Genomic DNA, 20,751 nt, shown 5'->3' on the forward strand with positions numbered 1-20,751 from the left:
TGATCATTTCGTGTCAAAGGTCTCTTAATGGCCAGGACTAAGGTGTTTAGCGAAGTGTTGCGTTCCATCCAAAAATCATTTTTACTTCTGAATATGTAGTGCAGAATGAAAAAAGGCATCCGTAATCTTCCCGAGTTCGCAGACTACATTACTGTCCGACCTTCTTTCCCCTCACACTGTTCTCATTGGATTTTGAATAAATACTTCTGCCAAAATTGCTTTTTGAATTTTTAAACATCCATAAAGTGGAAAGGTGTTTGTGCCTTCCATTAGCAGCATCACAAATCCAATTTCAGTCTTTGTCATTGAGCTGCGCATGATTGATTTTTTTTTTGGGGGGGGGGGTGTTATTTATTTGTTCAAGTGTGTGTATGGGGTCTTTTTCCTGCTGAAGCTTTAGTTGAACCAAACTTGCTAGTAACCTGACTCATCTAATTTGCTCTGGGTTCGTCCATCCTGCTTTTCACCTGTTTTACAGTCTGTCTCTTTACCCCCACCCCCACCCCCACTGTGGGTTCATGACCGAGTCAACAAACCCTACAACCTACCGCATTCTCGCCAAGTTGTCATCCTCCAACTCTTTACATCTTAATCGTGTTTCCTCTCCTCTGCTTTCTCTCTCTCTCTCTCTCTCTCTCTCTCTCAGACTCGGGTTGTTTCATCTTTCTCATTTGTTGACCTTGTCAGCTCATGTCATATTCACACCGTTCAGTTTCAAAAGAGCTTTCACATGAGATTCCAGCAAAAAGCTCTTTTGATAGTATCTTTATCACGAGGGAATCTCTCTGTCTCCATCTCTGCAGGTGTGGATGTGTGGTGGTCGAATGGAGGACATCCCTTGCTCCAGGGTAGGACACATCTACAGGAAGTACGTCCCCTACAAAGTTCCTGGAGGCGTCAGCCTGGCCCGGGTGAGTCTCACAGGACCTTTTTTTAGCACAGCAGGTATGAGCTTCGAATCGAATCTGCTAGCGTTCGTCATTGTTGGCTCACGGCTCATCTGTTGTTGCCTGAAATTGGTGTCACAGCTTGTACGTTTATTCTAGAAGGAGTGGAGCATTGCAAATAAATGAAGTACTGAGCTGGGGGTTTGTGTGCATGCAAAATATTAGATGTCTTTCACACTCCAAACAAAATTAGTGTGTTTTTTGGTGATTTCACCATATTGTCTGCTAAAGAGAGGGGAGAGCAATCCCATCTGAAACTGAAAACTGACCGAAACACCAGATATCCAGACTATCCCCACCGCCGAGGCTGTCCCTCGTCTTTTCCTGCATAGTCCTTTGTAGAGAAAAAGACGTACAAACCGCATTTTTCAGCTGTTTCACTATTTGATATCCTTCAGGAGTTGGTAGCCACACATTTGGATTGGAAGTTACTGTTTTGATATACGTAGATGTGGGTTCCAGTGATAGACAATGAACAAAGAGCGCTTTAATCACCTCACATCAAGCGAACTCATTGACATGCTGTTTGATTTACATGTCATCACATTCGAGATGGGAGACGCAGAGTTTTGTCTGCATAAAAGGAGACAACAAAGCTGTTTACCATGTCAGAGAGGAGGGTTGGAGGTACGGCGAGGCTTCACTTCAATCTGCTTTCACAAAGACCACAGAGAGAAATGATTTGGATATTTTGAAAAATACTTCTTAAAAGAATGGCAGCTAGCTTGACACAAATGGAAAAGAAAACTTTATAAATCCATTAGAAGATGACTTACTTGGAAATAGTTCTGAAGAACATTCAGTCTACCGACAGAGAGCTTAGCAGGAAGAGAGGAATGGTTCACCTCCCCCACATGCAGGGACGCGTTTTAGCTGGGAAATGTTAGTTTTTCCACGTAATTTTCAGGTAAGGGTTCAATGTAGTAACACAAGAACTTGTTTTAATAGTTTTGTGGTAGCACAGAACATGTAGACTGCGTGATGTCAGCTGGGACGTGACGATAACATTGTTATACAGAGCGTTTGGGTGGAGTTTTAAACGTGTCATGAGTGTGAGACGAGCAGGAAAAGATGGAGTCAGCGGACGTTCCTGTACTACACCCCTACATCCAAATAAAGACTGGACATCTTGTTCCATTCTTCAATATCTCCTTCTACGCCCCCTCCTTCAGGGACTGGCAAATCATCCCATGCATTATTTTTGTATGCGTTAGGTGACATCAGCCCAATAATGTAGAAACATGTGTACATCCGTGATTTTTACATGAGGAGGGAGTCTGCACACCAATAACCTCCCATAGTATCTGTTTCACTGGAAGTCAGTCAGATCTTCAGAATGATAACCACTGTTACCCTGATTTGTATTTCTGTGTAAAGAACTACAGTTTGGAGTTTGGTGTTCAGACACTAGTTTTATGCTCTGACCTTTTGTCCCCAGAGATTTAATTTAACATTCCCACCAAAAAAAAAGGTCAAAAAAGGACCATAGCTATATATATATATATACATACATATATATATATATATATATATATATATATATATATGTATATATACCTGAGCTGAGCAGGTACTATAATCCTGGTGTGATGACATCACATTGACTCGAGGGAGGTGATGTCACAGTGACCTCCAGATGACTTGTGCACTTCTACATTCTTCCCCAAATGTTTGCAAAAATGTTCAGAAACCGAGAAATCTTCCCATCACTCGAGGTAAAAGTGGGTTGGTTTGATCGTCCGGTTTGATCCGCTGCTCAACACCCTGAAAGGTTTGACTGTGGAAAGCAGCTCTGGTTTTTCCCTTTAAAGGCCATTGAATTAGCCACAAACCGGTCGCAACGTTAGCCGTAGCAGCCGGAAGTTCACGTCGTGTCACTTTGTAGCTGCTTTATTAGAATGAAAACACTGAACAAGACCAAATGCAATGAGAGTTTAACTTAATAAATCCCCTCGTGATTTATGCCTGAGACGCGTTGGATTCATCCCGCTCTTCTTGAGCTACGTTGTCTCGCTGTTTGGACAGAGAGAAGTCATTAATCAATTTATTATCATGTATTTTAAACAGAGTATATAAACCCACAGCAGGTCACAGGAACAAAGACTGTCTCAGCATGAAGAGTGATCGAAGCACGGCCCTGACTTCACCTGGAGCCTTGTAGCTGCAGGCTATCAGCTCAGCTAGAGTGTGTGTGTGTGTGTGTGTGTGTGTGTGTGTGTGTGTGCGTGCGTGCGTGCGTGCGTGTGTGTGTGCGTGTGTGTGTGTGTCTGCAGGCTTATTTCCTCTACATCTGTACCTCCAAAGGCCTGAGGATTTGTATTTATTCTTTCTTGGGAGTCTCACTGAACCTGTACTCTCATTCTCCTCACCGTCCACATCTCGGCAGCAGACAGGCTTTGTGGTTGTTTTACTCCTTTACTCCTCAAAGCCTTCAGATGGATGGATTTCCTACTGCTTGAGCGTAAATCTTTCATGTCTGCAATTGTCTGAGCTTAAAGAACCTGTGGAAGAAGCTGTCATCGTCGCTCACAGATTGCATCGGTTTGTTTACCTCTTTTTTTCAGTTTATGCTCTCACACGGCTTGATAGGGGCAACAAAAACAAGTGATTGCAGCTCGTCTGCTTTAAAACTACTAAATGCTACATAATTTGATGACCTAAATGTAAAATGAAGTCATCACTTGGTCAGAATTGTATTATTACTTTGTTAATCCCCATTTATTGATTTCATCAAAACAACAATGGATTTCTTTATTTGCGAATGGCAGGAATCCCTCAGTTTTCTTAACCTAGACATCTATTATTCAGAAAACACTTACAGCGTAAAGCACAGGGTTTATACGGTTGCAAAGAACCTGGAAAAGTTTTAACAACAGCACTTCACAGACCTGGAGAGGTTTTTGTTTAAAAATGTGTAATGCCAAAGAAGAAGTCCTGGAAATACCACAGATGCCTGATGATCAGACTATATGTTTAACGGAGGGAAGATGTCTCGCTTCTTATTGAACTACTCTAGTACATTTATGTCGTATCAAATTATCTCACTTGTCATTAAACATGCACAGGTATTAAATTCAAGCACTGCCTTTCTCTGTGTCTGTAGTTCAGAGAATGTTTGGTCATGAAACTTTTCTTCGCAGGGTGGGAAAAGTCATGGGGATGTGTCTGAACTGGGACAGTAAAAGTCAAAATATGTCCTGAGTGAATAATGTGTTGTTCTTGAGCAGCGGTTTATTGCACTGCACTTGAGTGGCCAGAGCTAAAATTAATGCAGATTTCTACCCACGCAGCTCCTCATGAAGCCTACCAGACCATAATGTGCACATTTAAAAATCACTTCAGTCTCCATTGTTCCATTTTACTCTTTTCTTTTTCACAAAGTTGCATACAAAATCTTCATGTATTGGGCGCTAATAATCTGATCGATATAGAATCAATGCCCAAAATGTTGTATACAAGCAAATGTTTTTCCTGTGATTCCAGAACCTGAAGCGTGTGGCAGAGGTTTGGATGGACGAGTATGCAGAGTACATTTACCAGCGTCGGCCCGAGTACCGCCACCTGTCGGCGGGAGACATGACGTCTCAGAAGGAGCTGAGGAACCGTCTCAACTGCAAGAGCTTCAAATGGTTCATGAGCGAGGTGGCGTGGGACCTGCCCAAACACTACCCACCGGTGGAGCCGCCCGCTGCTGCCTGGGGGGAGGTACGGCCCCTTCTCTTACCAACACGTCTTCAACCAGTGGAAGAATGCATTCTTGCACATCCACCTTCATTGAGATTTCTAAAAGAAATCTGTGTGTGTGTGTGTGTGTGTGTGTGTGTGTGTGCGTGTGCGTGTGTGTGTGCGTGTACGTTTGCGTGTGCATGCACGGTTTATAAATCTAGTGAAAAAGGCTGCCTATGCGTGTCTGTTTTTAATGCATCTGGACTGTGGTGTCTTTTGCTGACTGCTCAGCTCATGCTTGAGAGAAACTGCCTCCAAGGCTGCTTTTTCCAAGCTTCCCGTTTAGTGTGTTTTTATGCTATCAGGGATTTTTGTGTGAGTGATGAATGAAGAAGATAATTTCATTTGAGCTGTGAAAACTAGGATTTGAATAATTGAAGTCTGTTTGATTTTCGAGGCATAATTTGCCGCTCTCAATTGCTTTTATTTTCTATATTGCAATGCAGTCAAACAAAAAGATCAAGACAAGCTTCTGTCAAGAAAATGTTGTCCGGTTGGTTAAGTTTGTTTGTCATACCAGGTGTGAGTCTCTCCTCTCAGAAAGTGAGCGGAATATTGTGGTCATTGAGGTCGAGCTAAAATTGGTGTGCTTGTGCTCTCAGCTTAATAATAAGAAAAACTCCTGTGAATGAAGATTATCTCATTGTGCTGTAGATTCGGAACGTGGGCAGCAGCATGTGTATGGAGAGCAAACACTTTGTGTCGGGGAGCCCCATTCGCCTGGAGAGCTGCGTGAAGGGGCGGGGCGAGGTGAGCTGGAGTCACGGACAGGTGAGAAGCAGCCAGAAGATTTAAAAAAAAACAAAAAACAGACAGACTGACAAGCTGAAAAATCCAAAGTAACTGTAAGGCCTTATCAGAAGACAATAAGTTGAAACTGATGTATAAGTAATGCAGCCAACCTATCACAGCAACAGAGAATGTCACAAATTAAAAATCCCGTGTAAGCATTTTCCTTGAGATTCTTGATAATGTAGTGAATGCCTATTAGCCTATACACCTATTTGTACCTTGAGGCTAACAGCCTCGAGTCCAACTCCACTTTGTACAGCTGTAACCCACCAATGCTTTGATCCAAACTAAAGACAAACTTCAGCACTTCTGGTTTGGCACTGACGTGAAGGAGCCTGGACCAGGAATGCACCAGCTTGTCCTGTAGTATTGTTTTTGGGCAGTTAGCTGTCTACGTTAGCTTCAAGCTAAATATGCGCTACATACCTGGCTGGATCGGCCTGCATTCATTAAGTAGTAACACTGGAAGGACATCTTTGTGAGTCATTTTTAAGGAGAAGTATTGCAGGCGGCACAGTGGTGCGGTGGTTTGAACTGTCACCTCACAGCAAGAAGGTTCTGGGTTCGAGCCCCGCCTCTTGCCCCAAGGCCGCTGGGATAGGCTCCGGCCCCCCCTGCGACCGGTAACAGGATAAGTGGTAGAAAATGGATGGACGTCTGGCTCAGGTAGATTTGATCAGGCCCACAATGTCAGCTTCAATTGCTGCAAAAGATGTTCAGATGGAGCAGAGTTTCCATCCCCATCCATCCATTTTCTACCTCTTATCCTGTTAAGGGTATGGGGGGGTGGAGCCTATCCCAGCAGTCTTTAGGTGAGAGACGGGGTTCACCCTGAACGGGTCACCAGTCCATCTCAGGGCCAACACATATAGACGGTCAATTTAGAGTCTGGATTAACCTCGTCCCCTCTTGATGTCTTTGGACTGTGGGAGGAAGCTGGAGTACCAGAGAGAACCCACACAGGAACAGGGAGAACATGGAGACTCAGCCAGAAAGATCCCGTGCTCCAGCCGGGACTAGAACCTGGAACCTTCGAGGCCACAGTGCTGACCACTGCACCACCGTGTCACCCTTGGTGAAGAGTTTATCCTCCAAAAAAATCTGTTGGGATGAGAGGAGTTAAACACACACATTCAGTGACTGTTCATGAACTACAATTGAGATTTAGATTTTTTTCTTCTGGTTATTAGGATGAGGTTTAGGTGTGAAAATCTGTCTGAGATCCAGCAGCGTCATCCCTTTGTGTGTCTTCTACTAAACAAACCTAAATGTCACATAAATTTACACACACACACACACACACACTGAGCAGCTTCATTAAATTTACATTGTTCTAAAGCAGTCTGTTTGTTCTCGCTCGTCACAGGGAAGATTTCTAATCCGAGCTCATAATACAACCTCAATGGATTGAATGTCCCCTTTTGTTTCCTCCACTGAAACACAGCGCCTCCGAGCTTTGACAGTTTAATTGCTTTAATCTGAAGATGCATTGTAGTTTAATCTGTGTCACAGTTGTGATCTGTATTCAGCGCCAGCGAGAAATGGATTCGCTGCAAATCACAGGAGGCCCTCTGGCAGCTGTCCTTGTCAGGGCTCCCTGATTTGGTTGGAGAGGAGCAGAGGAACTCATTCAGGAAATCTCTGTGAGGAGGAGGAGCGACGGACAAGATGCAGACCTCCTTATGTACTTATTAAATTAGGACAAAGTGCATGAAGGAACACTTCAGGTCAATGTCAACATGCAGCAATTAGCCCACTTGCCAGATTTCATCAGTAGTTCTACTGCAGGTACTTGGGGGAAGAAAAAAAAACAGTTAGCTAGCATTCGATTTGTTGACATAACAACAAAGCTACATACAATACACTTTCTAGCATTTTGTGCCGTTGTTACGCATCAAGCTGTGTCCTCCGTAATCTTGTTTTCTCGTATTAGAAATGTTCATCACGAAATGAGCAGTAAAGTGGCATCACAGTGGAGGTTTTCTCCCGCAGGTCTTCACATTTGGTTGGAGAGAAGACATCCGGGTGGGCGACCCCATGCATACTAAAAAGGTTTGCTTCGACGCCATCTCCCACAACAGCCCCGTCACCCTGTACGACTGTCACGGCATGAAGGGGAACCAGCTGTGGCGCTACAGAAAGGTTACCGGAGTGTTTTCTCTCCTTTCCTTCCTCTTCAAGTTCTTCATCAAAGCCACAATGTTGAAGACTCTCAAACAGACTGAAATTCGACTGGAAATTCTCTTGCAAACTCGAAAAACATCTTGTGACTTCCACCTTTTTTGACAATGCAAAATTAATGAAAATTAGTTAAAATACCTCTAGTTATCAGAAATGAGATTTATCTGAAATGAGAAAAAAAAAGCAGTATTTGGTATTCTTGTGACAGTTCTTCGTGTCTCCTCCAGGATAAGAGTCTGTATCACTCTGTCAGTAACAGCTGTATCGACTGCAACCCCACCGAGCGCCGGGTCTTCATGAACTCCTGTGACCCCTCCTCCCTCAGCCAGCAGTGGCTCTTCGAGAGAACCAACGCCACCGTGCTGGAGCACTTCAACAGGGGCACCAACTGAGACCCTGCAGCAGCCGAGACTCATGAAGCAGGCAGACGCTGCTCCGCTGGTGCTGCTGTGAAATGAGGTTTTACACTTACTCTGGGGGGGCCCCTGACTACCTGGCGCTGAAGTGACAGGTGTTTCTCTTTGGGGGCGCTCTGAGTGAAGCACGTGGGATAACAGGAGTGAGAAGGAAAGACTGACTTTGATTGATGGGTTTGAACATAGAAGGGACTGGGTGAGTGAGGCGTATGTGTTCTGTGGTTACCGTGGTGGCGGTCCTGTCTCACTTCCTGATTTTGCTGTTGATTGGCTATCTCACATGTCCCTCCTCTCTTCTCTCAATCAAGATTTCTGCCCTGATTTGTTGCCTCTCTTCCTCTCCTTTTTACATTCTCTCTATTTATCTGCCTTTATAATCTGTCAGGGCCTGCACGTCCGCCTCTATCTGCTTGCATGACTGCACCTTTGCCCACCTTCTCCATTCACCCTATCAAATCCCCTTATGTCTCTCCAGCTCTGACCACCTCCCTTGGGGGGATGGGGGAGCTCCTGCTGAGCCAAAGTCATCCTGACACCCAGGTGAAGCCAGGCAGAACCACTCAGAAAATCACCGAGTGGATTGATTCTTCTTTACGACCCTCATTCACCCTTAATTCCCTCCACCACTCCCTTTTTGGTTTCTTCTTCTTGTCTTCAAACTTCCGCTGTTCTCTTTTTCCCTGTTGCGATTATCAATGAGTTGTCAGGTTTCTCACTGTGCTACAGCCAAGGGCTTCTTCTTTGTTCTGGTGAAGAAGGTGGAGGAGGGACTTGCTGTCACACCTCTTATGTCTTACGCCCTTCCCTGCCCCTCCTACTACCCGCACCAGCCCGGCTTCACCGCTCAGTTGCTGAACTGACCTCGCCATAGACGGCCAAGCTCAGAGTCTCGTCGTCACACAATGTGTAGCAGCGGGCCTGCCTGCGCGGTTGGTTGACTAGCGATGTGACTGGCAGGCCAGCTGATTCACAGCAGGGCCGCCTGATTGGCCGGCCGCCGAGCTGACACATCAATTTAGCGTACAGTGTGAGTGTGAGGAGAGTGGGGGGGGGGGGGGGTGGACTCTGGGCGGGTTTGCCAGGGTAGCTCCAGGAGACAAATGTGGGGATTTTAAATGCATTAAGCACTTGTGTTATGATAAACTTGAATGAAATCGTAGTGCCTTGTTGGAAGAGGACTAAATGTAGGTGTGAGTGTTTGTGTGTGTGCGTGCGTGCATGTGTGTGTGTGGTGTCTTGAGCAGTGTAGGGAACAATTCATTCTATTCAGGAAGTAACTTTTATTTAAACATTTTGTCAGCAAATGATTCTCAAAGTCTGAGTCAGAAGGCACGGCTGGCGTCGTTGCCTCCTACAGGAACACGTGAACCTGCTGGCGGTGAACAGAGCTGAGGAGATGTTTGACCACCACACTTTCTCCTGCCTTGGAGGACATATTTAACCGTTCCATGATGCTGTTAATGCTAATCTTTCTTTTCCACATGTTCAATCCAAAGTATGTTTATGGGAAGGGAATTGCCATAGTTTGACATTTACTTGTATTTTTAGATTATTTTGATTCCCCTTTTTTAATGAAATGCTCTTTCATCTGTGTGTCGATTCCGTTAAGGTGATGATCTGAACTCCTCATCAGCGTGATGTCCTGGTCTAATCGTCTAATCCCATTATTTGAAGCTTAATGTACAGGTTTTTTTTTTTTATTTTAATCTTCAGTTCCTGGTAGATCATCAAGTCAGTTGTAGACCAAAAGAAAGTTACGTGTTTATACTGAGATCAGGCTAATTTACACAGATTTGCCAATTTTACGAGGTGTATTAATGTTAGGCCGAGATCTTTCTGAGTAACTCTGGACGAGTTTTATCAACAGAGGAGTGACGACGCTGATTATATTAAGGATATTCCGACTAATGTCTAGAAGGACTGTGTAGTCAATAAGGAGTGTAATGTTAATATTCAGTCAGGACAGAGGACTGCTGAGCACTGAAAATGGGTTCAGTATCATTTCCAGTAAGTCTTGTTGAGAAAACAGAAGTGGGCGGGGTTTGTCAGCAGCTGTACTTGCTGCTGTCCAAGCAGACACCCTGTGTTCACAAGGCAGAGATCTCTGAGGTCCGGTGTCGAGACTGCAAACTGCATGACAGTGGAATCCAAAAATCCCGCACCGATCCAGACACAACCACTAAAACAACTTTCCTATCATCATTTACTGCCGTTGTTCCTGCAAGTCTCACCAGACAATCTGTGTAAAGATAGTATGTCCTGACACTTGAGGAGGTGGAGTCACTGAACAACAATGAAGTCGATAGTTGACATGTTCACCCAGTTGTCCGACGCTTCTGCTGAGAGATGTCAGCTGATCAGGCATTTCCACGAAATTTAAAAAAAAAAAAAAAAAAAGTGTCAAAGTTACCATTAAGTTGAATATGATACTTTGTCATAGTCAAACAAAATCCCGACTAAGCACTCCAGGTGACAGAAGCTGGAGTTTTAGATTGAATCCAGGGATCCTCTCTGTCTTTGACCTTCAGGCTACACGCCTGGACAGTTTGCACGTAGTCAGATTGTTAGAAGGTGACTGGGAATTGCTGCTGCGGAGCACCAAGTAGCCAAGTTTCCACCACAGGACCAAAGGTAGCATGAGTGTGACCTTTTCTTACTCTCTCATCTCGGCTCTCCTTTGACAAATCACCATGGTAACGGTGTTTCAAAGTGAATTAAAGCCCCGTTCGGATTAGTTGTGCAATCGGGGTTGTTGTTGTTGTTGTTTTTTTTTAATCCTGTGAAGGAGTGCTTCATATGAACACTGGACGTAGTTAGGTAGAGAGGTGGACACACTCAGCAACAATTTGGGCTGAAAGAAGTCATTGGCTCACTTAACTGGTTTAAAACGGAACAGCTGGTGAGAGATTTGGTCCTCACAGTCGTGTTTTCATTCCTGCCTTTAGCTTGATACTGTGCTTAGCAGCGGTGGGTTCCTTTTTTTTCAGTGTTTTCCCTTTTAGAATCTGTGTGCGTTATTAAAATGTCATTCAGGAGGCTCCCACTGTAGCAGGAACGACCACAGAGGCGGTTTTTGCCCGCAGCCTCACTACCGTGGATGATGCAGACACAAAGACTTACAGGTGCGTGACGTTCAGTGATCGCCGTCGTCCTGGTTTATCCTGAATCTGCCGAGTCTCCTTCCATGTAGCAGAACCAAATCCATGCAATTGTTCAGCGTCATGTGACTCCTTTCTCTTAAAAAAAAGAAAAAAGAAAAAAAAGTGCATTCTTACACAAACCATGCTGAGCAGCTGAAGGGCAGCCAGGATTTATTGTTAATGAACAGAATGAGAGCATGTCAACAAGACAGCTAGCTGTGAATTCTGTAGCTCTCACAAATGAATGTTTCTCCCTTCGGCTTTTGTTTCCCATCAGGAGCAGAGGGCAGCTGTTCTTACACATGTAAGATCTGATAGAACCGCAGCAGGAAGGGAACCTACGGAGGCCTGGAGGGGACGCGGGTGTACTTTAATATACTTCTCTATCAAAACAGTGGCGTTTCTCACTGAAAGATTCACTGGTTTTTATTTTTGGCTCAAAATAAAACGACATCCAGGTCCAGGCTGTAGGGAGACTTTGACCACAGACCTTGCTGCAGCAGCGCCGGCATTTGCTGCTCTGGTTGAGTTTATTGGCAATAAATTGAAATTAACTTGAAATGGAATTTACAACAAAGCTCACTAAATCCTCATCCTGACAGTTTCATAGCTTTTCCAAGCTGTCTAAATGTCACTGAACTGACCTGGAACTACAACTTCCTACATGGAAACTTTTCCAGGACTTTTGCTATAGTACATTACCCCCATGTCCTCTCTGGGGCTCCATACAACTCTTCGTGTTGGGGAATCTGCCTGACTTTTCTGCCCAATATGTTGCTAACTGTATCCTTGTGTGTAAAGTTTAAGTGAATAAGCTTGTGAAGATTTTCTTCTCTTCCTCTGATGGGTTCTGCTCATCACTGTACCTTCCCCATTGCACATGGAAGTTGTTCTGTCTTGTCTTTCTTGTCGGTCATTAGCTTGGGTAAGGCCGGTCTATAAAAGGGACACTCCACATTTGCTTGATTACATAACTCCTATCCATTCTGGTAAGAAAAATATCCTGCTATATCACCATGTAACGTCTATATGAATCTCCTTGAAATCCATATAAATACAATTAAACAGTTTTTGTACTCACGGCTCCACAGTTATGGAATAAGGCAGTTGTAAATGTGCAGCCCTTTATTATTGTAATATCAAATCCATTTGATTGGACACAATCCTGCATCGTTCATTCATCGTTCATGTTGTGATGAGAATTTCATTCAGTGAGCAGAAATTTTATTTTTAGGTTTCTCATGTCGCCGGGGGGTCACCAGCCTCGGCCTGTCCCACAATGTTGTGTACCTGAGTGCAATTTTGATGTGTATGGAAGTGTACATTTTTTTTATCTCCATAGAAAGAAAAAAAAATCCAATATTTTTTTCTACTGACATTGCAACTGTAAAAGTGTATTTAGATATTTAACAAACTGTACAATTAAACTGGAATTGTATGATATTTTTGCTGAAATTGTAAGATAAAAGGTTTATATTTGGATGAAAGACTTTCTGATTCTTTTGTTTGTTTTTTTTCTTTTTACAGTTACAGCCTAAACATCTTGCGGTTTACTTTTTTTAAAATGAAATCAGAATAACTTTTACAGTTCCATTTAACTGATCTGTCATATAATTCGAAGCACTAGCGACTGTTTACTAGCGCACCAGCTTTATTTGTCACTAATGGCTGAGGTTAAAAGCAGGAGAATTATTTATGTCCTTGATTTCCACTCATTTTTCTCGATGGCAGCAATCCAATTTGTTTGGAGGTGAAATTGCACCACGAACAAAACAACAACAAAAAGAAAACACTCTCCTCTGAAACTAAAGACGGTTGACGGGTTCAGTTTTCATGTCCCCATTGACTATAAACGGTTTTCATTTCACCATCAGTTAAAACGGTGAAATATAACCATAAATGTATGAGTGCAGCCTGTCAGTCACCAGAAACTTAACATATTCAATATGAACCCAGTGAGTCCATCAAACGCATTTATATTCATGCAATTCAGCCACTTCTGTGTCAGCAGGAGATCACTTTGGAGAGGGAGGTTCCCTTGATGGAGTCGAGGCCGAGGCGGAAGCCCGGCTCTCATATATGGTACTTTAAGCTGTCTGTTAGCTACATGTAGTCTTTCCGCCCAAATACAAGTACATTTTCGGACAAAATAAAGCTTCGCCAGAGTCGCAGAAGATGGACGAGGTGGTGTTCTTCATGGAATGGATAATAACGCCAGAATTATCGAGTAAAGGAAAAGGTCCTAAAGAATGGGAGTAGTAATGAATCCTGAAATTGTCCACTTCCCTCGTCTCAGTGTTGTTAAATGTTGGAAAATTATGGAAAATAAATCAGATATTTGAAGTTTTTGTTCTGTGGCATAAAATGGCAGTATTAATAGTAATAAATATCATTGTCAGAGTGTGTGTGTATGTCCTGAAAATGACAGTTGCTCACACGGACATGAAATGTCATGTTGTACTATATATTGTCTCAAATCATCTGTAAGATAACGAATGGTGGAATAACTAATCATTGCCACCACTGCCTCATAACCCCAGACTCAGGGTTTGGTAAGGTGTGAAAGCTAGCTGCTATGTTAGCACCAGCTAGCTCCCTTGTTACGTCCTTGCTTTAGCGAGGCAGCAAACTATAGCTGACAAAACAAACTAAACCACAACATTTGTGTTTTTTCCATTTTACAAATTTGACTATAGCCAAGTTTTTGCAAGGATAGCTTCTAATACCTTGATGTAATAAGCAGTTAAGCGCCTTAAGGCTAAGGCTACTGTTGACATGTTCCAACGCTATAGTGCTGATAGTTAATCTCTTTCTTTATAATTTACAGCAACGGTTCTTTCAAATGCCCCCCCCCCCCACACACACACACACACCCTTATTTTTTTCTTTTTCATCTGAATAGAACAAACATGTCGAGGACTTTATGGAATAGAAAGTCACTATTTCAGATTTCTTCTGATTAAGACAAGCGTGTATGTCCGTGCTAGCTTCGGCATGCTACTTATTTCAGCACCAAAGCAGTACTGAACGTTAGAGGCTGACGGAGACGGTGTGTGTTACCAGTCAACGGTGCGAATTACAAGTTAATCTTGACAGGAAATGTCCAGGAAATAAGTGAATCCAATTACAGATTTGGATTTTGAACCCAGGTTCACTGAAATTGTCAGCCGATACTCGGGCATCAGATCCATACCGTCTGTTTATCTTTTCCATGTTCAAAGGGCAAAGTGCCAGAAAATGAGGTTCTGGTGGAAGATTTCCCACTCGCTCATGCAACAGGCTGGATAATTGGCTGTCAGTGACACATTTTTCTTTTGAGATGAAGCAGGTGCTCTCTGATACCCTGATTTGCATGTGATGCCTTTGGCGTGGATGAAAGGGGAGAATTACCGGGTCTGAGCATCTCCACGTTCAGCCGACTATTCCGTCTGGAGAGTGGTTGACAAGGTCGTGTCAGAAGAGGGGGACGTCACTCCGTCTGCACATCCTAAAGCTCTTGGTTTTCATACGTGTCAGAATGAAACTCCAAGTGTAGCAGGTGTGTCAAGTGTTAAGAGATAATACAGTGATAAAGGAGATACCAGCAGCTGAAGTCCTCCATGTGATGGGTGAGTCGTAAGTACCAATCACACCAGCTCATCACAGGCAATTTCTTTTTTTCTTTTGGCCCTTTGGTAATTTATTTCTGTTGATTCGATCACCATCTATCCTCTAATTTTTCCACGTCATGTGTTTGCGGCTCTACACGTGAAAGTTTCGAACCCGGGTGTTCCTCCTTTTCTGGACAGGCAGGAGTCACTCACCTCCAGGCGCTGTTACGTCAATGCTGCCAAACGGCTGACTTGTCCCGTCGGCCTCAGCTGCACTCGGCGTGTGAGGAGTGTCATTGCGAGCATGTTGGCGTGATTGTAGCTGTAGCTCACATCGCGGTCAATACAAAGCAGAGAGCTTTTGTATCTTCCAAGATGTCAACAAATAAATCTCCTCGATTCAAGCAAAATGCACTTTGGTTCTTAGGTTTGGTTTCCCCCCCCCCTGCTGATTGTGTGCAGCGACTCAATCACAGCAGAGATGACGGAGCACCAGGTGGACGGAGGGGCAGCTCATTCCAGCCGCTATCGTCTCCTAAATAGCATTTGGCGTGGATGTTTGCTGCCTAGAGCTTTCTAATTTCCTCCACTTGTCACTTCTTGTTGTTGGTTTTGTATGACTTGAAGTTGCTGCTGTGACTGATGGTGCAGAAACACTCTTCCACCAAAACGTTAATCCCATAATCATTTCCCTTGGCAATCCGCTAACTCTGATAGCTTTCAGCTTTCAGTGATTTATTTGTGGCCGGAGTGATATTGCTTTTACAAGTTGGCCCATCTCTCCAGAGTCTTCTGGGATGTCACATATTGTCACAGTGGGCCGGAATGAGGGGGAGGTACGTGAAGGTACGCTGTGAAAACACTTTAATACCCATACGCGATTACAGTTTCCAGATAATTACACAGCAGAGCACGAGCAGCGAGCAGAAGTAATTGTATTTCTTTAGATTGTTATCGATATTATTATATTTAAATCCTGGTTTGACATTTCTCATTGTCTGCAGACTAAATCGATGCCATCAGAGGAGGTTCTTTTTCTCCATAATGGTTTTTCCAGTCATATTTATTTCAAGTTAATTAGCAAATAATCAGCATTCCCTCAGACTCATGAGCTGTAACTGGGACAGAGATCACACTATTACATTAGTTTAGTGTTTCTCTGAAGATATCCATTAAATTACTTCATCGGGCTCAACGCCATTATGAAAATAAAAAGGCGATTCCATTGTCTCCCATAATTCACTAATACCCTCTTTCTCTTTGTGTCTTTCTCTGGTGCTCAGCTCCCCAAACTATGCAGCAGAATGGAGAGCGTGCCATTGTTTTGGTTTCTCTCTGTTTTTCGGCTGCTGGTTTCACACGCAAACATATTCTCATGAAACACTTGTGTTCAGTGTCTTCATGATCATCAAAATTCGTCTTCACTTTTTTTTGTAAATAATCCTACAAATGTCCAGCAACACGATGGGTCACCGGGCCGGTGCCACCAACAGCTACACTGCTGTGCAGGCTAAACGGCAATGGCAGCAGTGCTGGAGGGCTCAGGGGTTTTGGCATCCTTGCTAGCTACAAAAACTATCGCACTTCCTGATTAAACCAGCACTGAACTTGAAGGGTTGTAGTTTGTTTTAGCTCATACAAAAATGTCGGTTTATTTCTCAGCATCCAGTTAAGTAAAGAAGATGTGGATGATAGCGGACTGGACAGTGCACTTGAACTCCAGAAAGGTTTTGTCAGCCAACGGTTGCTGTTAGCTTCAAGCTAATTATACATGGCTGGCTCTTTCTGCATTCTGGAGTCACAAATTAACAGGAGCAGGAAGGGAAAAGGGATTTTGGAGACTCAAAACACGAATTTGTGAGTACGTAAGTATCATTGAATAGTTTTTGGGTGAAGTAGTTTTAACCGATGTTGCATTCGCATGCTCCTCAGCGGGTCCCTTTGAGAATTGAGGAGTTCTTCAAACTGTGGTGTGTTCATGTGCTTTCAAGTTGTAAAAAAGAAAAAAAAAGTTACAGTGAAGTAAGTTTTATTTCATCATTTCCATGCAACTATCGTATCGTAACCTCCCTTTGTATTCACCGCTACAACACCAACAGCAGCCAGTCTCGGTGAAAGGTTAAGTAATGCCAGGAACAAAAAGAAAGAAATCTGGAGTTCCTTCCTCTTCCTCCGTCTCAGCGTGCAGCCCTCTGCTCCACAGACTTGTTATCTTGGTCTTGGATCAGTGAAGGATAATACAACCAGAAAGATAATGCAGCGTGGACCAAAAACTGCTTCAAAACAAACTAACAAGCTCCACAGACAGACTGACGACACCGAGCTGGAGCTGAAGCCGTGCCTGCCTCATCGATCCGTCATTACTGAGAGCCGTCACGGAGTACACACAACAACACACGAGTTTTCAGGGGAAAACTTCTTCCTTTAACGGCGGTAGAAAGTTTGTGCCTGTGTTCTACTTTCAGATATTTACTTTGACACGATTCTGTTCATCCCCGCAGCAAGGGATTGAATCTACAGGACTGTTTGTATACATTTTCACTGCAACAGTTTCAAACTTGTGTAAATCCTAGCCAAGCTGAATTTAAGCGGACCGCATTTAATCCATTTCATACACAGACAATAGCAGTAGTCTCCTTTCTTGGGTTCTTTTGAATAATCAGCTTTGATATCTGGATCATTTCTTGAGTTGGAGGAGAGAACAAAAAGGAGGACATATTGATATTGTACTTGTACACAAAATGTGTGTGTGTGTGTGGGGGGGGGGGACACAAGTGCCTTTGAACTTTTCTGTGAACCTCTACAAGTCCTCAGCTAAAGTGTTGAGAGGGAGCGTCTCCATCTGATGCAGGAGGAGTGAATGATTCCCTCTAAGCTGACCTGTGTAAAGCAAGCAAAGAGTGGAGCGCCTCAGCTGGATGAGCAGCTACATTCTTGATGCACGTCCGTGTCTGAAGTCCCCTCCAAACATCTCTTCCACCGCGAGTGCAGGCGTCGAGATCCTTGGAGCTCAGCAGGTGAGAATGACGAGAGAAGAGAGTTTTATCCCCGTATTGATTAATGAAAGGTCAGACCATTCATTTTTAGAGGCATTACACACTGAAATACTGATGCCAAATAGATTTTTTTTTTTTCTTCAGCTGGTTCGGATTGATGAATGGGTCCCATTGCGATTCTCCTGCTGTGGTCATTGTGTCTGAGTTGTGGCAGGGATACAAAGAGAAGAATGCGTCTCCAGGGTCTCCACATTGATCTTTCTCTCGGTAGAAGTGCAGCTCCGTGGATAAATGACAACAGCGTCCGTCATCGTCCCAGTCGTCAGGGTCAAGTTTTAAGCGACAGCCCAGGAGCAAAATTACAACCTGCTTCAAGAGATTTTGATGCACATTTCGAGAAGGTTGGTGAAAACTGCACATTTAAGATAAAACTTATTTTTTATCTAAATGATAAAACTAGGGAGGAACGTGTTCCTGTATTTGACTGGCATTGACATCAGCCAATCATGGTGGATGTGTGTAACACCCCCTCGCATTCTAGAAGACGAAAACAGAGGTGTGCCTGCTGAACTGGCTACTTCTGATTAGCTCTCTGCTAACAAATGTGGATAAATAAGTTCAGTGGAAGCTCCTTCAGGCATTCCAGTTGTAATTAGACCAAATGAGTCAATCTCTGATTGTGAAAAGAATCATTTTGCTGAGATTGCGTGTCGTTCTCAAATGATTTATTCACTCTGTTACAGCCACAGCAGCCTGGGTCCTCGGTGGAGCGAGCTACATGCTTCAGCCCTGCGCTAATAGGTGATGTTGAATATTTCAAATACCCCAAATTCTAGCCGTTATCAGCTCAAGTGGGTCAAATTGTAATAATGAAATGAACAATATTGCTGGGGTAGCTTGAAGGTCAACACCATTTATCCTCCTTTTTTATAGCTGCTTCTTTCATAATCTTGCACAACAATTATACACATATATGTGTGTGTGTGTGTGTGAGAGAGGAGAGAGAGAGGAGAGAGAGAGAAATGGACAATTGAAAACAGGATTAAAATAGAAAAAAAAAAAACAATTTTTCACTTCAAGGGACCTTTAAAGTTCAACCGGTGATAATAATATTACAAATGAGTGACAACTGATTATATAGAAACTATTCGGTCAAGTATAAATTCAACAATAGATTCCAGCGTGAAGTGGCAGAGCCAAAAGGCAGAGGAGCGGAGTGAGGGATGAGCAGATGGGCCGATGGCTCAGCAGAGGTGATTAGAGGAGAGATAATAATGGACAGCAGAGGATATCAGACGGGAGAGATGAAACGATGCACTGATGCACTATGACAGTCCTCACATCCATCCACCCTGCTGTCCAGGCTTGAGAAAGTTTGGGACAGACTTGGGAATAAGCCCTGGACAAGGTTTGCCCTGAGCCAAAATTAAAGCTATTTATCAGAATTCAGAAATCAATAACAGAGAGAAAGTTATCAGCGGAGAAGAGCCTTTAAGACCCTGGTGTGAAAGCATCGAGGATATTTTTATAGAACCATAAATAAGTTGTCTTCCTGAAGCAAAGGCTGAAGTTGTGACCTTTTCAAAACTTTTTTCCCTCTCTATGCACCTTTGACAATAATGTGCCACAAAATCTTTAACAGCTTTAGAAGAAAAAAAAAAAAAAACACTGTGAAAACTGAAAGAAACAGAATTTGGGGCAGATATAGTCGCTCTGTTCCTGGACTTAAACTAAAGCCTTGTATTGCGCAGATTAAACAAGTGGTATTTACAGATTCTGGTTGATGGATTTCTTGTTTTCTCATTTCTTTCTTTGTTTCCCACCTTTACGCTAAGCTAGGCTAAGCGGTTTCACACTCCATATTTATTGCAAGGTCACGAGTGATATTGATCTTCTCAGTTAATTCCCAGCAAGAAAGAAAAAAAAAGCAGTTTCCAGAATATCTTCTCTCCATCTGTGAATTATTAGAAACGCCTGTGTGCCCCTCCTTTGTTACCGCTGAAAATCTAAAAACAGCAGATAAATTGTATTAAGCATCACACAACCACCGCAAAATGATTTCTTATGCAATCAGAATTTAATGTGTTTAGTCTGTGAACATGTTGACGGTCTACAAGCCACACAATTCCATTATTTATTCACATTCAAGTTAGCTGAATGCTAACAGGCGAAAATCCCCTACAGATGCGCACCAAACTCCGTATATTGTGAAACACAGAGAGATTGAGGTGACGAGTTAAATGAGTAGTTTGTGAACTGGCTTGAAGGTAAGGGACACTGCACCTCAGCAACAACGGATGTGAGACGGGTGATGCCAGGGAGACCAGCCGAGGTTACGTGGGTGAAAACCCCAGATTGATGGGACTGGTAACACCTGTGTTTACCACACCACGGCTACTTCACGTGACTGCTGAGATAAAGGCCTACTGATAGCTGGATAGACAAGATCCACACAGAGCAGACGCCAAGACAGTATGCTACTTGCTCCTAGTTTGTTAGCTTATGAGCTAACAGACAGAGGCTTGTTAGAGAGAGAGAGAGGGAGAACAGGTGGCGATCAGATGGAGAAATAAACAGAGCAGCATTTCAGGTGGAAAAAGAAAGAAAAAGAAAAGGCAGCAACAGCTTCATTGCCACTGCAGGCCTTCCAGCCCAGCTCAGTCGCTGCTCACGTCTCAGTTCCATGGCTGACACTTCACATCTAAACATCCAAACACAGCCGGCTTCCAGCTTGGATGTGAACTGACAGCGACACGTGTGGGCACAGCAACAATAACAGAGGATGTCACATCTGATTTAGCGCTGCTTTCTCCTCCCAACTTGTGCTCAAATGCATTTTAGTCCTCATGTCTGCCTCCAGTTTGTGACTGGATCAGAGCGTCTCCTCAAATACCAATCAAGTCCTGCTCTCGCTTCTTTAATGTTCTCATACTCATGCGGTCTCAGCCGATCCACGGCTCTGC

General features: G+C 43.5%; 1 protein-coding gene and 2 long non-coding RNA genes across 3 annotated transcripts in view; 2 read left to right on the plus strand and 1 right to left on the minus strand.

Moving 5' to 3' along the window:
- LOC147248353 (polypeptide N-acetylgalactosaminyltransferase 10-like) overlaps window positions 1-13,459 on the plus strand; it is an 87,374-nt gene extending 73,915 nt beyond the window's left edge. Inside the window, exons 8-12 of the mRNA XM_086226823.1 lie at window positions 804-911; window positions 4,431-4,652; window positions 5,328-5,444; window positions 7,458-7,607; window positions 7,874-13,459. Of these exons, the coding sequence (XP_086082949.1) occupies window positions 804-911; window positions 4,431-4,652; window positions 5,328-5,444; window positions 7,458-7,607; window positions 7,874-8,038 (762 nt within the window). The 3' untranslated portion in view covers window positions 8,039-13,459. The remainder of the gene's footprint in view (window positions 1-803; window positions 912-4,430; window positions 4,653-5,327; window positions 5,445-7,457; window positions 7,608-7,873) is intronic.
- LOC147248354 (uncharacterized) lies at window positions 6,303-14,999 on the minus strand. The gene is made up of 3 exons (XR_015119508.1): window positions 14,593-14,999; window positions 11,183-11,298; window positions 6,303-6,566 (listed from the first exon to the last, which is right to left on the minus strand). It is a non-coding gene; the product is annotated as an uncharacterized LOC147248354 (long non-coding RNA).
- Window positions 14,093-20,751, plus strand: part of LOC147248355 (uncharacterized) — a 28,926-nt gene continuing 22,267 nt past the window's right edge. The window contains exons 1-4 of the long non-coding RNA XR_015119507.1: window positions 14,093-14,810; window positions 17,644-17,809; window positions 18,060-18,189; window positions 18,532-18,589. This is a non-coding gene — a long non-coding RNA (uncharacterized LOC147248355). The remainder of the gene's footprint in view (window positions 14,811-17,643; window positions 17,810-18,059; window positions 18,190-18,531; window positions 18,590-20,751) is intronic.

The sequence above is a fragment of the Aulostomus chinensis genome, chromosome 15 (genome assembly GCF_037954235.1).
Source record: "Aulostomus chinensis isolate RoL2024-O1b breed Wild chromosome 15, RoL_Achi_v1.0, whole genome shotgun sequence".
NCBI classification, from domain to species: Eukaryota; Metazoa; Chordata; class Actinopteri; order Syngnathiformes; family Aulostomidae; genus Aulostomus; species Aulostomus chinensis.